Source organism: Hyla sarda, chromosome 2, assembly GCF_029499605.1.
Source record: "Hyla sarda isolate aHylSar1 chromosome 2, aHylSar1.hap1, whole genome shotgun sequence".
In the NCBI taxonomy this organism is placed as follows: domain Eukaryota; kingdom Metazoa; phylum Chordata; class Amphibia; order Anura; family Hylidae; genus Hyla; species Hyla sarda.
In genome coordinates, this window is record NC_079190.1 from 438,825,705 (window position 1) to 438,846,241 (window position 20,537).

Genomic DNA, 20,537 nt, shown 5'->3' on the forward strand with positions numbered 1-20,537 from the left:
ATTAAAGTTGGCAATATCTAATCATTAGACATCAATATGGAATGCTAGCTACATTCTCCGCCCCCTTCTAACCAACTACAAATCACATGACTCCAAGAATGGGGAAATCCATCTAAGATATAAATATGGAAGAACTATGATATACTTCCCCCCCATTCTGGACTATTTTTCTATACATTATCTTGGTAAGACATTAAGACAAATAGCAGAGATATATGATCTTGCTAAACTATATTTTAGGAGGAAGAACTTGAAACAAGTTTCCTGTGTGGGAATATACTTATAATACTTAAATTGGCGAGTAGGAATTCTTTCAATATCCAAGCAATTATTTAATGCTTTGATAGATTATGAGTCTTGATTCTTCTGCAGATAGAATGAAGTCTCACAATATCCTAAAACTATGATCTCAATATCGAGATAATTATTTATTTTATTTAATTAATTTATTCGCCAATCTAAATTGTATAATTCCATCCACATTACCCCAATTAGTCTTAATTAAATGGAATACCATTTTTGTCTCTTACCAAAACCTTGTAAGAACCTCACCTCTGCTCTGAGGAACAGTGAACGGTCCATCTCATTGTCAGGGACAGCCATTGGGTCGGTACCATGTAATCAGTCCAGCACCTGAGTTCTCACATGGCTTCCATCTTGTGGATCTCTTTGTGTTCTCAGTTAGAGCAGTTCAGACTTCAGTTAGCATCAGTATCAGCTTCAGTAACAGTCTAGTATACCAGACTTTTTAATTAGTTAGACACACCCTTCTAAATTGAAATTCCCCAATTAATGTAGGTTGGGCGTGTACATATGGTACTGACTATGACATCACTTTACTACCCAGAATGCATTGAGCATTTCACCCATAATGCCTTTCCTGTCAGTGTAATGTCACCTACCCTACACTAGGGGTTGCGATTGCATAAGCAATTAGCATCATTACCATTAAGGGTTAACTGTCAATAATTGGTCTTAAACAACATTCCCTGTCCCAATAATTAACAGACAGGGATTACTTTTTTACACCTATAAGTAATCAGACCCTGGATTCTCATAGACATATTGGAGCCTATTAGACATCCTAAATTTATTGATGTGTGAATGTTTATGTCCAGTCAAATGGGTAATTAACTGTTAAATAGGATAACATTGGAATACTCCACTAGTTGTTATCTCACCCCCCTTTACTTGGGTGAATTTTAGTACTGATGTCTAGAGAATGTAACCAGACCCCTTATTAGTCCCTTATCTCAAACACCATAAATAAACTACAGATACAAGCAGCATTGTACTCCCAGACTGGCATTTATACAGAGAAGGATTTTAGATGAAACTCAGAAATTGGCCTACTGATGATCTTATACTATAAAGCATATTAAACATAGTGATTCATATTTGGGGTGTCCACAAAATGCATGACATCATTATACTTAGGGCTTTCAAAAATTGCCCAGCACCGAGTTCAACAATGTTCAAAAGCCGCATACAGAATTAATGGAGCGCTGGGCATGTTTGAGCTCCATTCTTGGAATCTGCGAGGGTGCCAGCAGTTGGACCCTCATTGATCAACTAGTTGCTTCCTATCATGTGGATATAAGAAAACTTTCTGAAATGAAGATACTCCTTAATATATCCCACCCCTTAACGGGCTAAATTGCTTTGAGAAAATCAATGTAATTCATGGCTTTAAAGGGTCTGTCTGGCCAAAAGGAATCCACTCTGCCAATTACTGATCGAGGCATTTTCGATATGTACATGTCTAAATATGCCATTCAGAAGTGTGGTAAAGCTGGTGACCTCTATTAAAACATTAATGGTGCATTTCCAGTTGTCATTTTTGCTACAGATATAGCTACATTTATCATTTTTCATATGGTTTTTACATTTTATGATAAAGTATCTTCTTTCCTACAGGTGATTGATATGCCTGAACACAACCCAGGAGTCATGGGAGGAACAATGCGCCTAGGGAAGAGGAAGACAGTATTTACAACAAATGACTCCACCCTAAGTACGTATCCACATTATGCCTGCATTACTTTTTCAGTGTATCTACAGTAATTGTTGGGTTCAGCCCTATCAAGCTAGGCTCAAATTAAATATATGTATAATCGGAGAAGGGCTGTGTGTACTGAGGACAAGCAGGGATTTGTTCACTGAGGACAAGCAGAGCTCTGTACACTGAGGACAAGCAGGGCTCTGTACACTGAGGACAAGCAGGGCTCTGTACACTGAGGACAAGCAGGGATTTGTGCACTGAGGACAAGCAGGTCTCTCTGCACTGAGGACAAGCAGGACTCTGTACCCTGAGAACAAGCAGGGCTCTTTGCACTGAGGACAAGCAGGGCCCTGTACACTGAGGACAAGCAGGGATTTGTTTACTGAGGACAAGCAGAGCTCTGTACACTGAGGACAAGCAGGGCTCTGTACACTGAGGACAAGCAGGACTCTGTACCCTGAGAACAAGCAGGGCTCTTTGCACTGAGGACAAGCAGGGCTCTGTACACCGAGGACAAGCAGGGCTCTGTGCACTGAGGACAAGCAGGACTCTGTACCCTGAGAACAAGCGGGGCTCTTTGCACTGAGGACAAGCATAGCTCTGTGCACTGAGGACAAGCAGGGCCCTGTACACTGAGGACAAGCAGGGCTCTGTGCACTGAGGACAAGCAGGGCTCTGTGCACTGAGGACAAGCAGGGCTCTGTGCTCTGAGGCTCTATAACATGCTCCAGGTTTATGGATGATTGACAAGCCAGGATCCTGCACAGAGCCCTGCTTGTTCCGCCCTCACTTCCTGTATTTGGTCTCCTCACAGAGACACACAGGCAATAGCTGCAGGGACAGCATTTTTTCACCTAAAAATATACAAATTTTGTAAACAATGTATATTACAAATATACATATAATGGTATTATCTACATTAGATCAAAAGTTTTTGTTAAAGGTTAGCTCCCACCATCCTATTTTTTTTTTTTGCTAGCCCGTTCCCCCCTCCGCTACGGCACTAGCCCGTTCCTTCCTCCCCCCCTCCCGCCCCGCATACCCCGCTCCCTCATTACACTTGCAGTTACTGTAGAGTCCGGCAGCGGGCGTGCAGGGACAGCGGTGGCAACGAGGCGGTGGCAACGAGGCGCCGGCGATGTGCGGGAGGAGTGGCCTCCCAGCCAGTGGCTGGGGAGCCAATGCGCTCGCTCCCGCCTGTCTGATTGACAGGCAGGGAGCGAGTGCAGCCTAAATGAAAAAGGACTGATTGCCACTCCAAAATAAGTCCTTTTTCAGTGGCCGGTTTTTAAATGTAAATTAAACCTTTTTAATGAAAAAAAAAAATAATTATAAAAGTATATTAGAGATATGTTGTAGTACATAAGTACTACAACATATCAAAAAATAAAGTTGGTGACAGTGCCCATTTAACCCCTTAAGGACCAAGGACGTACCGGTACGTCCTTGGTCCTGCTCTCCTGATATAACGCGGGGTTACACAGTAACCCTGCGTCATATTTTGGCGGGCCCGGCATCATAGTGAAGCCGGGACCCGCCTCTAATAGCGCGCAGCGCCGATCGCGGCGCCGCGCGCTATTAACCCTTTAGCCGCGCGCTCAGAGCTGAGCCGCGCGGCTAAAAGTGAAAGTGAAAGTTGCCGGCTAGCTCAGTCGGGCTGTTCGGGATAGCCGCGGCTAATTGCGGCATCCCGAACAGCTGACAGGACAGCGGGAGGGCCCCTACCTGCCTCCTCGCTGTCCGATCGCCGAATGACTGCTCAGTGCCTGAGATCCAGGCATGAGCAGTCATGCGGCAGAATCGTTGATCACTGGTTTCTTATGAGAAACCAGTGATCAATGATGAAGATCAGTGTGTGCAGTGTTATAGGTCCCTATGGGACCTATAACACTGCAAAAAAAAAGTGAAAAAAAAATGTGAATAAAGATCATTTAACTCCTCCCCTATTAAAAGTTTGAATCACCCCCCTTTTCCAAAAAAAAACACAGTGTAAATAAAAATTAAAATAAACATATATGGTATCACCGCGTGCGGAAATGTCCGAATTATAAAAATATATATTTAATTAAACCGCTCGGTCAATGGCGTGCGCGCAAAAAAATTCCAAAGTCCAAAATAGTGCATTTTTTGTCACTTCTTATATCATTTAAAAATGAATAAAAAGCGATCAATAAGTCCTATCAATGCAAAAATGGTACCGTTAAAAACTTCAGATCATGGCGCAAAAAATGAGCCCTCATACCGCCCCATACACGGAAAAATTAAAAGTTATAGGGATCAGAAGATGACAATTTTAAACGTATTAATGCGTGTAGTTATGATTTTTTCCAGAAGTCCGACAAAATCAAACCTATATAAGTAGGGTATCATTTTAATCGTTTGGACGTACAGAATAAAGATAAGGTGTCATTTTTACCGAAAAATGTACTACGTAGAAACGGAAGCCCCCAAAATTTACAAAACGGCATTTTTTTTCCAATTTTGTCGCACAATGATTTTTTTTTCCGTTTCACCGTAGATTTTTGGGCAAAATGACTGACGTCATTACAAAGTAGAATTGGTGGCGCAAAAAATAAGCCATCAGATGGATTTTTAGGTGCAAAATTGAAAGAGATATGATTTTTTTAAAGGCAAGGAGCAAAAAACGAAAATGCAAAAACGGAAAAAACCCCGGTCCTTAAGGGGTTAAAGACAGGTACACTTTAAAATGATATATACCAAAAATCCTGATTACTACTTTTATCTAGCAATAGACTTATATACACCTCTGTTTCTCTGCTGACAGGTCTTCTTTAAATATTTATCTTCATCTGTCTGAGGACAAAAAACAATCATAGCTCAGCTTTTATATCTCTAAGGAGCTGTGGTAAAATGAACGCTGAGCTGTGATTGGTTGTTATGGGCAAAACCAGAGAGTTTGATAAATCTTGGCCAAAGTATATTGTGGGTCTAAGGAAGTGAATATTTTGGTAGTTAATGACTACCCCAGCATTCTTTCTGCCCTAAAAAGTTATGAGGGAGATTTATCAAAACCTGTGTCAAAGGATGTTGGTGCAGTTGTCCATAGCAACCAATCAGATTGTTTCTTTATTCTTAAAAAGGCATCTGAAAATAAAAGAAGCAATCGGTTTGGTTATTATGGGCAGCTGCACCACTCTTTCACTACACAAGTTTTGATAAATCTCCTCCACAATAACCGCTGGGGCCCCCCGCGATTTCCTTTTTGGAGCCCCGGCTCTCTTCCACAGTGGTGCATCAGTACCCTTTGCCTGAAGCTGGGGCTGCCACGCCCCCTCCATATAGCTCTGTGGGAGAGCCATTTGTCAATCTTCAGCTCTCACATAGAGCCTAGAGGAGGCATGGCGGCTCCCGGTTTGGGCGGGGGTTGCGATGCGCCGCTGTTAAGGAGAGCCGGGGCTCCAAACAGGAGATCGTGGGAACCACAGTGCTCGGACCCCCCTGCGATCTAAAACTTGTAAGTTTTTTTTTTATGATTTCCATGACTTCTTCTGTCACTCTCATTAAAACCTAATTTTTTCTATTGCACTCCTTATGGTAAATAAAAAAATATTTCTAATATACTTTTTTTTATAGTTTTTTAATGTTTTATTTGTTCTTAAAGAAGCTCAAGAGCACATTTTCCCCCATCTCACACACAGACTTTGGACCAAAGTCCAAACACAGGAAGTGCAGCCTGGAGTGCTGAGGGGGGGGGGGGCAACCAACAGCATATGGCAGTTAAGTGTGAGAGGAGCTATGATTGGATGACGCTGGACCCCCCCTCAGCACTCCAGGCTGCACTTCCTGTGTTTGGGCTTCGGTCCAAAGTCTGTGTATGAGATGGGGAAAAATGTGCTCTTGAGCTTTTTTAAGCACAAATAAAACATAGAAAACATAATTTTTTTAATACAAAGTATATTAGAAATATTTTTTATTTACCGTAAGGACTGCCAAAGCAAAAATTAGTTTTAATGAGAGTACTCATTTAACCCCTTAAGGACGCAGGTCATTTTCTCCTTAAGGACGCAGCCCTTTTTTGCAATTCTGACCACCATCACTTTAAGCATTAATAACTCTAAGATGCTTTTACCGAATATTCTGATTCTGAGATTGTTTTTTCGTGACATATTCTACTTTATTTTAGTGATACATTTTCGTTGTTACTTGCATCCTTTTTTGGTGAAAAATCCCAAAATGTCATGAAAATTTTGAAAATTTAGCATTTTTCTAACTTTGAAACTCTCTGCTTGTAAGGAAAATTGATATTCCAAATAAATGTTATATTGATTCACAAATAAAATATGTCTACTTTATGTTGGCATCATAAAATAGACATATTTTTACTTTTTGAAAAAAATTTGAGGGCTTCAAAGTATAGCAGCAATTTTCTAAATTTTCATGAAAATTGCAAAATCAGAAGTGACAGATGTTACAGAACTACAACTCCCAGCATACCTTGGTAGTCTAGGCATGCTGAGAGTTGTAGTTTGGCAACATCTGGAGGGCTACCATTTGGGCACCACTGTAATAGTGGTCTCCAAACTGTGACCCTCCAGATGTTGCAAAACTACAACTCCCAGCATGCACCAGAGACCCGATCAGCCCGGAATAGCAGAAAATCGCAAGTCTGAATTGACATGCGCTTTTCTGCGATCGCCGACATGGGGGGGGGGGGGGGCGGGTTCTCAGGACCCCCCCCCTTGGCGATGTGCCGGGATGCCTGCTGAATGATTTCAGCAGGCATCCAGGTCCGGTCCCCAACCGGCTAGCGGCGGGGACTGGAATTCCCATGGGCATATGCATACGCCCCACGTCCTTAAGGACTCGGGATGCAGGGCATAGGCACACGCCCCACGTCCTGAACAGGTTAAAGGGGTACTCTGCTGCTCAGTGTTTGGAACAAACTGTTCTCAGCGCTGGAGCCGGTGTGAGGTGGTTTTTTGCGCCCCCGTAGATCCATGCGTCCGCTCCTTCCCCAGCTCTCCGAACATTTCCGAAGCTAGAACTGGGGAGGGCAGAGCAAGGCGAAGGAGAAAGTTCACGCCCCCTCCCTCATCTCCCCTCCCCGAGCTCGGCTGCTCGGCTGGACGCAGATCTCTACGGCCCGCCCCCTCCCTGAGGACATAGATCTCCACGGCAGGTCCCCTCCCTCATCTCCCCGAGCTGAGGACGTAGAGCAGTGCTCCCAATGAGCTCTATGTATAAAGGAGGACATACTGTACGGGCTAAATGTCCCCCTTTACACATAGAGCTCAGTATGTCCCCCTTTAGCTTGTGCAGTCTTTAGCCCGTACAGTATGTCCTCCTTTGTCCCCCTTTAGCCTGTAGCCCATGCAGTATTTCCCCCTTTGAGGGCACCTGCCGTGGAGATCTGCTGTGGGAGATGAGGGAGGGGACCTGCCGTGGAGATTTACGTCCTCAGCTCGGGGAGATGAGGGAGGGAGGGACCTGCCGTGGCGATCTATGTCCTCGGGGAGGGGGAGGGCCGTGGAGATCTGCGTCCAGCAGCCGAGCTCAGGGAGGGGAGATGAGGGAGGGGGCGTGAACTATCTCCTTCCCCTTGCTCTGCCCTCCCCCAGTTCTAGCTTCGGAAATGTTCGGAGAGCTGGGGGAGGAGCGGACGCATGGATCTACGGGGGCGCAAAAAACCACCTCACACCGGCGCCGGGAGCTTGTGATGTAATAGCCCCGCCCCCTCATGATGTCACGCCCTGCCCCCTCAATGTAAGTCTATGGGAGGTTGCGTGATGGCTTTGAAATAGTTGGAGGTACAGTGTTTAGATAACTCTTTTTTTGCAACAGTGTTGCCTTTAGCTGTATGCCTATAACTTTTGCAAAACTACAACTCCCAGCATACCCAGACATCCTTTGACTGTCCAGGCATGCTTGGAGTTGCAGCTGGAGGCACATGATTGGTAAAACTCTGTGTTAAAGCAGTGTTGCTTCAGGCTGTGTTCCTCCTGCAGCCTTGTCCATCAGCCATCTCGTGTCCATGACCCTTGGACACCCTAATGCTGCTGTGGGACTAATTTTTGTCCCAGGAGGTGTGGGATTTTCAAAGGCAAAATTGGAAATTTTTTAAAGAAGTGTATTAGAAAAACTTATGTTTTGCCAAGATGTACAACAAATAAAAAGTTTTTATATCTGACAGTGCCCATTTAAGTATCAAATAATTATGTATTTACACAGGTATATGTGGGGATTTCCACATAAGAAACAACTTTCTAAATGTGTTTCTAGGGCATCTGGCTATCATAGAATCCCATTAAGGACCCTACTATTGTGAGCCAAACCAGATTGTCTTTCTATGATATCGCACAAAATGCACCATTAACCCTAATAAAACATAACTTTTATTTCATGATAAAGCATTAGAAAGACATGATTTAAAAAAAACACTTATATTGTCACAGGGTTCAGAATATTTTCATATGACAGTATCATTGTGTATCGGATGTGATGTTCATCCTATATTACAGCTTTGCCGTTCACATTTAATATTTAGTATGGATGTTTTAGCCCAAGGCTGCAGTCTAAGGGCTGAAATTGGGCTTAAATGTCCATATTAAATATTAAATGTGAACGGTAAAGCTGTAAAAGGATGAATATTACATCCGATACACGTTGATACTGTCATATGAAAATATTCTGAATCCTGTGACAATATAAGTGTTTTAAAAAAAATCACGTCTTTTTAATGCTTTATCATGAAATAAAAGTTATGTTTTATTAGGGGTAATGTGGCATTTTGTGCCGTATTAGACACTTTGTTTTTGTGCTGTCGATTGCCTTCCCTAATAAGGGTATTTTTGTTGGTTCTCTATGATATTGGCTGCCACTGATGCATGACTTGAACACTATTCTTTTGAATAGCCAGCACGAAATGCTATATGCACCCTTATGGGATGTGTTTTTTTCCCCAGCATCCTATACAGTGCTCATAGTCAGAAGTGGGTCACGGTGCTGGTCAGTCTGGCCTAGTGCTCTTTGGAGTGACTGCATGCAATTTTTTTTAGCAACACCAACACAACCGCACTAGGGCCACTATGTTGAACTGCCAGTTTTTGTGGCTCTGCCAATAGATCTGCAGCCCAGGCAAGGTGGCTGCTCCGGTAATTATGTGAATAGAAATAAACATAGGACATTTGATTAAAAACTTTCCCTTTAAGAGGACTTTTGTGAAAATGTATTAAAATACATCGTAGAGGACATGATTTTTAATGGTATGAGGCAATATTATTGATTAGGATACAATACCTGGAACCTTTTTTCTCTGGGTTTTAATAGCAGCCGTTTTGCCGTTACTCAGTAGGGAGTCTTCTTTGTACAGTATGTGCTATTACATTGCAAAGAAAATTAATCTTGTGATTTTTGGCTGCAGGAGCCTTTATACTGTCTGAAGCTAAGAAAATGAACCAGAGTTGGGTATAATCTTGGTCATACAGGGAGAGACAGGACTTGGATAAGTGCCGTTCATTATCATATCTTGCTATGGCACCTTTCTTTGGATTGTAGGATTGTTTTGAGAAGTTATGTATTTCTTTTTTCAGCCATTTAGTGTAAATCCTCCGCACTTCAGCTTTATGAAAGGACTATTAATCATCTGAATGTACTAACCTCAAGGAAACTAAAAATAGCTCAAGCTTTAATTGTTCGAAGTTATTCCTTTGCTTAAAAAGTAAGTTGGGAAATATATGCAAGACAGTTTTATTGTAACACCCTGTCCCAGCCACTTGGAACTTGAAGGGGGTCTCTGCCCCTAGACATCTTATTCCCTATCCTATTAATGTATGATCGCAGGGATCCCACCGCTGGGGACATCCGCGATCACTCCTGCAGCACCCCTATTCATGAGCTGCACGGAGCGAAGATCCGGGCTCCGGGGTATCGTGACGTCACGGCTCTGCCCCCTCGTGACGTCACCCCCCACCCCTCAATGCAAGCCTATGGGAGGGGGCGTCACACCCCCTTCCATAGGCTTGCATTGAGGGTTGGGGCGTGATGAGGGGGCGGGGCCGTGACATCATGATACCCTGGCCCCTGTATCGCCCATCATCAGCCACAGCAGCTCATGAACCGGGGTGCTGCAGGAGAGATTGCGGGTGTCCCCAGCCGCGGGATCCCTGCGATCAGACATCTTATCCCTTATCCTTTAGATAGGGGGATAAGATATCTAGGGGTGGAGTACCCCTTTAATATCGAATCCATCTCCTGCAATGAAAAGGGAAAAGCAGCAAGTTGGAATAGCACTCAGCCGACCACCTTGTTCTAGAGATCATATTGAATTGTAGGTGACGTGGCGCTATGCCCCTTAGTGCATGAATTCCTACATTCTGACATATCATAGACATGTCTAAAGTTAGTATCCTTGAGTTGCTCAGTCGCTGAGACCCCCCCCCGTTGTCATGTCCCTTTATTTCCAGTGAGCCTCCCTGGGTTTTTTCATTCTTGTAATCGGTGGCAGGGCCCCCACTGATATTATCATATTCCACTCATTTGTCATTGTGATGTGTCAAGAGATAGCAGTTTGTGATCAAATGTGCCCAGATACATCTAAGGTCTGTTGTACTTGAATGTTAAGTTTGTTATTTAGGTGACAGAATCACAGATTTCACATGTCTATTTTTTTTTTTTTTTTTTTTTAGAAAAGCTTTATGAGAATGTGGATTTTGTAGAAGAGCGGCACCGGCATCGCTATGAGGCAAGTGATCATATTGTCCATATTAAACCAGTTGGTCAGGATTTGAAAAACATGGCTACTCTTACCGACAGCACCACATCAGTCCATTGGTTGTTTTAAGTATTATAGCACAGCTCCATTTAAGTAAATAAGCCTAAGCGGCAATACTGCTTATAACCTTTGGATAGGTGTGGAGCTGTCTATGGAGATAAGCAACCCCTTTAACTTTTTCTAGTTATTTTTTTTAGTGCATAAATGGACCAAATAAACACATAAATACATATTACATAATGATTACAAACAATGAGAAAACACCAGTACTCCTGCATATGGTGATCCCATGCAGAAACGTGAAAGAGCCACTCTGAAAAAACAATGAAGAAATCAAAAATTATTCCTCTTTATTTGTCAGTACAAAAACATGTCAGTAGTAGGAATGGATGCTTGACATGTTTAGACCTTGCGGTCTTAAAGGGTTACTCTGCCCCTAGGCATCTTATGCCCTATCCAAAGGATAGGGAATAAGATGTCAGATCACGGGGGTCCCCCAGCTGGGGACCCCCAGGATCTCGGCTGCAGCACCCACATGTTGCGGCTTCCGGCAGCGCTGGAGGCTCTCATCCTAACGCCTCACGACCACGGTGACGGGAGATTGTGATGTCACGACTCCGCCCCTTTGTGATGTCATGCCCCGCCCCCTCATTGCAAGTCTATGATCACGCCCCCTCCCATAGCCTTGCATTGAGGGGCAGGGCGTGACATCACACGGGGGCGGAGTCGTGACGTCACAATCTCACGTCACCGTGGTCGGGAGCCGAAGCCTCCAGCGTTTCCGGAAGCTGCAACAGGTGGGTGCTGCAGCCGAGATCCCGGGGGTCCCCAGCGGCAGGCCCCCCGCGATCTGACATCTTATCCCCTATCCTTTGGATAGGGGATAAGATGTCTAAGGGCGGAGTACCCCTTTAATCATGAAACATGTCAGGCGTCCATTCCTATTTGTGACATGTTTTATATTGACCAATAAAGATAAATACTTTTGTAAGATCCGTGCTGGATTCCTTTCTGGATTTCTTCATATTACATAATGAGTTATAAATAGAATACAGTAATGGGATTATTGAGATGATACTAATAAACAGTGCAATCATTTTGAATCCCCTGTGCTGATTTATACAGTATACTGAGGCTGCAGAGTTATAGCATTCTGTTTCTTTATACTAAATCAGAATGTTTCTAATAGATTCCCTTGAGTAGCTTTAGCAACCAACTGTATGTGACATAGCACTATTCTGCTAAAAACCAGTGAGGACAAGGTCAGAAGCAAATGTCAACTTCTTCTTCCCCTGTACTTTGCACAATGTTATACTTTTTACACAGCTAGATTTACACTCAACTTAAATAGACCATGTACAAAATAGCAGACGGGACACCCACGTATCATTCTGGAGCTGTAAAGTAATATAAAAAATATATATTCACATCAGAAATGCAGAACAGCATAAAAGTTAAATAAACCAGCTCACCAGCCTAATGTAAATGGTCCATCCTGCTGTACATGGATGTGTTGTGGTACCACAACGTCCAGCAGAATTAGTTCATCAAGTACTGAGATCTTAAAAAACATATCTGTATTCAGGAATAAGATGTTAAGCTTCTGCACTACAGAATTTTTAGGGTTCTACACTCAAGGGACATTTTCTTTAAAAATTACACAGGTACAAGAAGCACAATTTATGGAAATCTGGCAATAAAAATATACCATGCATTAGCAAAACAAATGTGAGAACAGTTTCTATCAGATTTTAAGTTTTTTGCTGGAGTCAGAGTAGATGAGAAACAAAATTAAGTGTATTAAGCACTCGATATATCCAATCACATTTATACACCTGCTTTCTTACCACTCTTTTTTGCCATTTGGCCCAATAAACATGTGACTTGTCCCTCTGTATGGCACATATATATATATTATATATTGACACCACTTAAAGCAGCACTCCAGGATTTTTTTTAGTTAAAGGGGTACTCCTGTGAAAACCTTTTTTTTATTTTTTTTATTTTTTTAAATCAACTGGTGCCAGAAAGTTAAACAGATTTGTGAATTACTTCTATCAAAAAAACTTAATCCTTCCTGTACTTATTAGCTGCTGAATACTACAGTGGAAATTATTTCCCGTTTGAAACACAGAGCTGTCTGCTGACATCATGAGCACAGTGCTCTCTGCTGACATCTCTGTCCATTTTAGGAACTGTCCAGAGTAAAAGGAAATCCCCATAGCAAACATATGCTGTTCTGGACAGTTCCTAAAATGGATGTCAGCAGAGAGCACTGTGCTCATGATGTCAGCAGACAGCTCTGTGTTTCAAAAAGAAAAGAATTTCTGCTGTAGTATTCAGCAGCTAATAAGTACAGGAAGGATTAAGATTTTTTAATAGAAGTAGTTTACAAATCTGTTTAACTTTCTGGCACCAGTTGATTTGAAAAAAAAAAGTTTTTCACCGGAGTACCCCTTTAACATCTTGCTAACCTCCCCCAGTGTTCCTACAGTTTCACCTGTTTTAGTCTAGCTCTGCTTTATTCATACATTCCATTACTGCAGCTGGATCATATGATCATATGACCACTAGTCTGACAACCAATAAATTACATGGCTTTTTGCAACAGGAAATGATCTGTCCTTTGTCCACTGACTTGCTGTGAACTACAGAATAACATTATCACCTATTTTGGTACAAATATGTCCCACATAAGCAAAACCAAATCAAAAAAATTACTTCAAAACTCACTTTCCAAAGACAACAATGATAAATCTCCCCCATAGAAACATAGAATGTGTTGGCAGATAAGAACCATTTGGCCAATCTGGTCTGCCCAGGATTCTGAATCCTATCAATAGTTCCTGGCACTATCCTAAATGAAGGATAGCCTAATACCTATCCCATGCATGCTTAAAGGAGATATCCAGTGCTGAAAAACGTATCCCCTATCCTAAGGATAGGGGATATATTTCAGATCGCGGGGGGTCCGTCCGCTGGGGACCCCCTGCGATCTCCTGTATGAGGCCCTGGGAGCCCGCGGGAAGGGGGCGTGTTGATCACTGCACGAAGCGGTGGCTGACACGCCCCCTCAATACAGCTCTATGGCAGAGCCGGAGCGCTGCCTTCAGCAATCTCTGGCTCTGCCATAGCTTTGTATTGAGGGGGCATGTCAGCTGCTGCTTCGTGCGGTGGTCGACACCCTCTATCTGGCCAGCGAGCAAGGGCCCCGTACAGGAGATCGCAGGGGGGCCCCAGCGGTCAGACTTCCCGCGATCTGAAACCTTGTAAAGGGGATACGTTTTTCAGCACTGGACTACCCCTTTAAACTCCTTCACTGTATTTGCAGCTTCCACTTCTACAAGAAGGCCATGCATCCACTACTCTCTCAGTAAAGTAATACTTCCTGATATTACTGCATAATCCTTTGCCCTTCTAATTTAAAACTAGGTCCTCTTGTGGTAGTTTTTCTTCTTTTAAATTTCCTCTCCTCCTTTACCGTGTTGATTCGCTTTATGTATATAAAAGTTTTTATCATATCCCCTCTGTCTTTCTTCTATACATGTTAAGGTTATATCCTGCGGTCCATGTACTAGTTTAGTAGCATGTCTCTGAACTCTCTCCAAAGTATCTATATCTCACCAAAAATACAAATCAGTTATAGAAAATTGCATAACAGCACACTTTAGTCATTAAGGGGTTCATTTATACCTGTTTATCAGGTACTGTGATGATAAGGAACCAAGACAAAATAGAAAAGTAAATTCCTCGTTGTATTTGTGTTCATGTCCCCCATAATTTTTTTTTGCAATTCCAGTGTGCAGGGTTTCACTGGCACTAAGGCTTTATTCATTTCATAGCCTTTTTTGACATTTTCATATGTCTATGAGCAATAGCATAAAAATACATGCTTGACATTAGGTCAGTCCGTTGAGGACTGTAAGAAGAATGAGGAAAAGGATATCACTTATTATTGCTTAAGCACTGCCTTTGGCACCTCACCTCTCATGTTAACAGCGCTGTGAAACCACCAGCTGATTAAATATATATTACTGTCAATTACTATTAGTAAGTATCCCTGACTTTGATGTACTCCTACCCATAAAAAAAAAAAAGAAAATAATGCACATAAGGAGGAGGCTAACATGTTCTCCGCCAGTATTTACAGTAGTTTGTCAGTTCATTAGAAGCTAGCAGTAGTTTAGACAACTCTTTTCTATATGCTCCTTTAGGTCACATAAAGTTTAGTGCTACCTGCATAGCCATTTTTCTGTAATGTGCTAGCAATAAAATATGTACCCCATTCCTGTGATATTTACACTTAAAGGGGTTATCTACCATAAGGTGATTTAAGTATGTGCCTGGCAGACAGTAATGGACATGCTTAGGAAGGATCTGCACTTGTTTTGGGGCTAAATGGCTATGTTGTGAGATTACCATAATACTGTGGCTAGCTTTTTGTGAACTGGTATTTCCTGTTTGACTTTTCTTTTTTTTTTACTACAAATCCCACAATTCCATTTTCCTTCCTCCCACACATCAGCCACCTCACCCATGAAACATAAATGAGCTCCATCTAGGGCTGGGCGGTATACCGGTTCATACCGAATACCGACATTTTATTGCTGCACGATATGAATTTTAACCCATACCACAATACCGGTTTGGCCCCTCCTCCTCGGGAATGAATTAGCCCAGCATTGCGCTGTTCCCACATCGGGGAACTAATCATATGTTGCCCGCGAGCACTGTTCTGCCCCCAATTAATTATCAGCCTAGCGCTGTCCCCATCCTCCTGTTTGTTGCGACCGCCGGCGCTGACACTGTATACCAGTGCTCTTCAACCTGTGGACCTCCAGATGTTGCAAAACTACAACTCTCAACATGCATGCTGGGAGTTGTAGTTTTGCAACATCTGGAGGTTGGCAGGTTGAAGACCACTGCTCTATACTGTGTGGTATCCCTATGCCCGGGCTGCAAAAAATAAACGTTATCTTACCTCCCTGGTGAGTATGTTTTCTTGTTATTATCATGTAATTTCTAACACTCAGAGTTTATACTATCATGAGTGCTGTCATATACCTAATTTGTTGTTGGTTAATTGTCCTTATTATCTTCAAAAGTTATGAGTTAAGTTAAGTATTGAGGATAAGAAGGACAATTGACCAACAACGAATTAGGTACATGACAGCACTCATGATAGTATAAACTCTGAGAGCTAGAAATTACATGATAATAACAAGAAAACATACTCACCAGGAGAGAGCTGACCCCTGGGGGTGTGCCAGTGGGTATAATGAGTGGATCTTAGTACAATAAATTTAATATAATCAGGTATCAATCGAATCTATATAAATTAAAAGGTACAACCTTCTAGTCTTATTGGCATAGAGAACCAATGATATTAGGGTACATATGAATATAGTGGTTTAAAAAGTGTATGAATAATATTAGATGAATAATAAATAATAATAAAATATAATAAATAAAGAAGAATACAGTATATCTATCATTCAATGATAGATATAGCCTGCAAATTAATATATAGAGATAGTTAAAGTATGAACATAGACAAGTTATATCATGTTAGTATATGAATCCATTACTTAAAATCTAAAAGGATACCAATAATATAAAAAGAACTACCGTATTTATCGGCGTATAACACGCACTTTTTAGGCTAAAATTTTTAGCCTAAAGTCTGTGTGCGTGTTATACGCCGATACACCCCCAGGAAAGGCAGGGGGAGAGAGGCCGTCGCTGCCCGCTTCTCTCCCCCTGCCTTTCCTGGGGTCTAGAGCGCTGCTGTCGGCCCTTTTCACCCCCTGGTTATCGGCGCCGCTGCCCGTTCTGTCCCCCTGACTATCGGTGCCGGCGCCGATAGCCAGGGAGAGAGAAGCGGCGCCGACAGCCAGGGGGAGAGAAGGGGCAGCGGCACCCATTGCCGGCGCCGCTGCCCCGTTGCCTCCCCCCATCCCCGTTGGCACAATTACCTGAGTCCGGTCCGCGCTGCTCCGCTGCTCCAGGCCTCCGTCGTGCGTCCCCGGCGTCATTGCTATGCGCTGAACGGCGCGGCGCTCTGACGTCATGCGCCGCGCCGTGCATAGCAATGACGGCGGGGACGCACGACGGAGGCCTGGAGCAGCGGAGCAGCGCGGACCGGACTCAGGTAATTATGCCACCGGGGATGGGGGGAGGCAACGGGGCAGCGGCGCCGGCAATGGGTGCCGCTGCCCCTTCTCTCCCCCTGGCTGTCGGCGCCGCTTCTCTCTCCCTGGCTATCGGCGCCGGCACCGATAGTCAGGGGGACAGAACGGGCAGCGGCACCGATAACCAGGGGGTGAAAAGGGCCGACAGCAGCGCTCTAGACCCCAGGAAAGGCAGGGGGAGAGAAGCGGGCAGCGACGGCCTCTCTCCCCCTGCCTTTCCTGGGGGTATATCGGGGTATACACGCGCACACACGCACCCTCATTTTTTCATGGATATTTGGGTAAAAAACTTTTTTTACCCAAATATCCGTGGTAAAATGAGGGTGCGTGTTATAGGCCGGTGCGTGGTATACCCCGATAAATACGGTAATTAAGGCTGTATATATACTATTAGGTGATGGATAAATAAGGGAATGGATATAGAATAATAAATATAAAAACTTAGATATAGCGTTAATATATAAAAAACTGCTTGCTTAATGCAAGAAATCATAGACACAGTTGCAGGTGTCTATGTCACATACATATAAACAGAAGTATATCAATCCTTACATCCAGTCACTACTTATTAAAAGATTGAAGTCCGAAAACATGCGCAGTAGAAGTAACGGAGCGACTCTCAGTGTAAGTGAAGAAACATGCGCAACAAAAACAGCGCCGAACTCTCGCGACATCCTCGGCTTCAATGTTTACATCATGTGATCGGGACGACGTAGTGAGAACGCTCCCCCGAATCCGATTGGACATAGGAAATAACGCGATAGACGATAATGGTGATGTCGAGACATCTGATTGGTGCAATGAAAACGGAAGTGACATCACAACAAAGGATATTTAAACAGCAGACAGGCATCCTAGGACGCATTAGCCTCGCTACCCTTGACAAAGCTGACGTGTTCAGCGAAACGTCCGGGAGGCTATTAGTGGCATTTTTAGCTTAGCGATTCATGTGGGCATAAGACAATAAGGACTTGGTGCCAGTAGCAAGGGTTGCTAGACAGTAAGCACCCAGTAGCAAACATATATCTGGACCAAAAATCCAATTATAGTGAATTATTTATATTCACATATATAAATCACCCACATCGCTGTAATTTTAACTTTTGTTGGGTATATTTTAATAAGTAAATAATAAAGATAAAGTTTTAAGGGGGGGTTCAAGTAAAGGGTTTTCCCTGCGAGGGGGTTAACCCCTTAAAGGTTATTCATGATTAAATTGCCCTGTAACCTCCAGGGACGTATTTTTTGCTTTTGATTACGACCCATTGAAGCAGACAGGCTCCCTGTCATCAGCTGACTAGTGAGTCAGGTCTCGGCCACATTGCAAGCTGGGAAAAATCTGAGACAACAGTCATTTTGTATGCTGTTAAAAATAAATATTGGAGTGAAAATCACAGAAGAATTGTGAGAAAACCGTCACACACAGGTACAGACACTATATTATGAACTACACTAACTTTACAGCCCCTGTAGCATAGTCAAATAAAAAAAAATCCTGGAATGCAGGAATATGTGGCTACCTTCTCCAAATCTGTAAATTGCCATTGATGTCCACACTGTGTATACATACAGTATAGACACATCTGTTATCACCGATCTGCTGCTCATCAGTAGAAGCAAGTGGCGAGAGAACTGAAGGGCAGTGAGTGACAAGAGACAGAGCAGACACTGTAAACTTGCTAACCAGCCTTTGGTTGGGACTTCTGCAGCAAGAAGCAATGTGATGGCAAGAACACCACTTTCCCATTTTTTAGCCTCAGGCAGCTACAGGATCAAAGTTATGTTTTCATTTGTGCTAGTATTTGATGTGATCTTTATACACATGAAATATGAGGGTACATATGGCAGCAACAAACACAGTATTAGTTAGCGGTAGCAATGAATGTCAGTCAAAATGGTCCCTCAAAAAAATGCTTGTTGACCTGTTGATAACACATGTGTAAGAAGCAGGCTCTGGACTTGAGCCCGCTCCATAACCGGCGTTCGAGGGCTGGTGCTAATAACTGGCACAAAGATTGCTCTGTGCTGGCTATTTTAACAGTTTAAAGGGGTACTCCGGCCCTAAGACATCTTATCCCCTATCCAAAGTATAGGGGATAAGATGTCTGATCGGGCTGCTGGGGACCCCCACGCTATCTCGTATGCAGCACCCACCTCTGGGAGCTGCATGCAGTGCTGCAGCCTTGGAGTCTGCCGGGTCACGACTACGGGGCCGGAGTATCGTGACGTCATGACTCTGCCCCCGTGTGATGTCACGCCCCGCCCCTGCAATGTAAGTCTATGGGAGGGGGTGCTGCATGCGAGATAGCGGGGGTCCCCAGCAGCGGGACCCCTGCAATCAGACATCTTATCCCCTATCCTTTCGATAGGAGATAAGATGTCTTAACTATTCTAGGCCATGTATTATTTCACACACTTAAAGGCATTTTTCAACCCCTTTGAGAAAGCGATCTGATAATGTCCTTGTGCACTCAACACAGAACGCTGCAGGTAAACATTGGCCTGTACAATTTTCAGATGCTATATTTTCAGATTTTATCCCAGCCACTACCACCCTATCTCCATAGCCAATGATTGCCACAGAATCTAGATGGTTAAGCAGAGGGGACAACTTTAGTCCCACTTTACCACTGTTTTACAAGACATCGGTCCCTTATTCATGCTTAGTCTATAAGACTTCAGTCCCTCTTTTACCACTCTTTTACCACTTTTACCACTCTTTTTTACCACTTCTTTTTACCATTGGTCCTAAAGATATCAGACAGTATTTTGTGTAACTTCAGCTTCTCTTTCATCACTGCACCAATGTTGGCCCATCTTTAACTACTGTACCACCAGAAATCAGGTTCTGCTTTTCCAGTGTATTAACAAATATAATCCACCATTTTACCACTGTACTGTCAAAAATTAGACACTATTTTGACCCTGTGCCATCTGGCATCAGACATTATTTTTAACACTGTTCCACAGACACTATCTAGAAATGACACATCAGGTTTTATTGCATTATTTGATAAAGTTGCTGTTTTAAGATTTCTGCTCTGTAAAGTAGAATGCAGAGTTTAATGACACACCAATTTTTCCACAAGGTTACATATGACTCTGCAGATGTTCACATTATTCCAGGCAGATTTGAAGCCTGTGGCTAAAATTGTCGACATCACCACCATAATTCATAATGCTGTCCAAAGCCTTGTAGGGTGACTAATGAATTGTGATTGCTTTGTATGAGCGCCATCTATTCATTTATTTAACGTTTTCTCTTCTTCCCTAATATTTTTATTTACTGTTAACCTCTTTAGGATGCAGGGATTTTTCATTTTTACACTTACATTTTTGCCTCCTTGCTGTTTATGTTATTTCCTTTCACATTGTATCATATATTACAAAATTTAATTCAAAAGTGGGGTTTATGACCAAAGCTTGGTTCAAAAACTCAGATAGGAGGTTAGAAATAATAAATGTTTTTTAACATGGCATGTACCCAGTATACCTGTACTTGAGCCTCTAAGAACCTCCTCTATGGTGCTTAGCTACTTCAAATTGTATCTATTTTAGGCAATAGGACCATTTGTTTGCCAGCAGTACTCACACAGACTTCCTTTTACTTACT

At 42.9% G+C, this 20,537-nt stretch overlaps 1 protein-coding gene across 4 annotated transcripts in view; it reads left to right on the forward strand.

Moving 5' to 3' along the window:
• Positions 1-20,537, forward strand: part of CTPS2 (CTP synthase 2) — a 358,316-nt gene that overhangs the window by 261,518 nt on the left and 76,261 nt on the right. For all 4 annotated transcript variants that reach the window (XM_056559224.1, XM_056559228.1, XM_056559225.1 and 1 more), the window contains 2 exons: positions 1,918-2,014; positions 10,648-10,703. In XM_056559224.1, the coding sequence (XP_056415199.1) occupies positions 1,918-2,014; positions 10,648-10,703 (153 nt within the window). The remainder of the gene's footprint in view (positions 1-1,917; positions 2,015-10,647; positions 10,704-20,537) is intronic.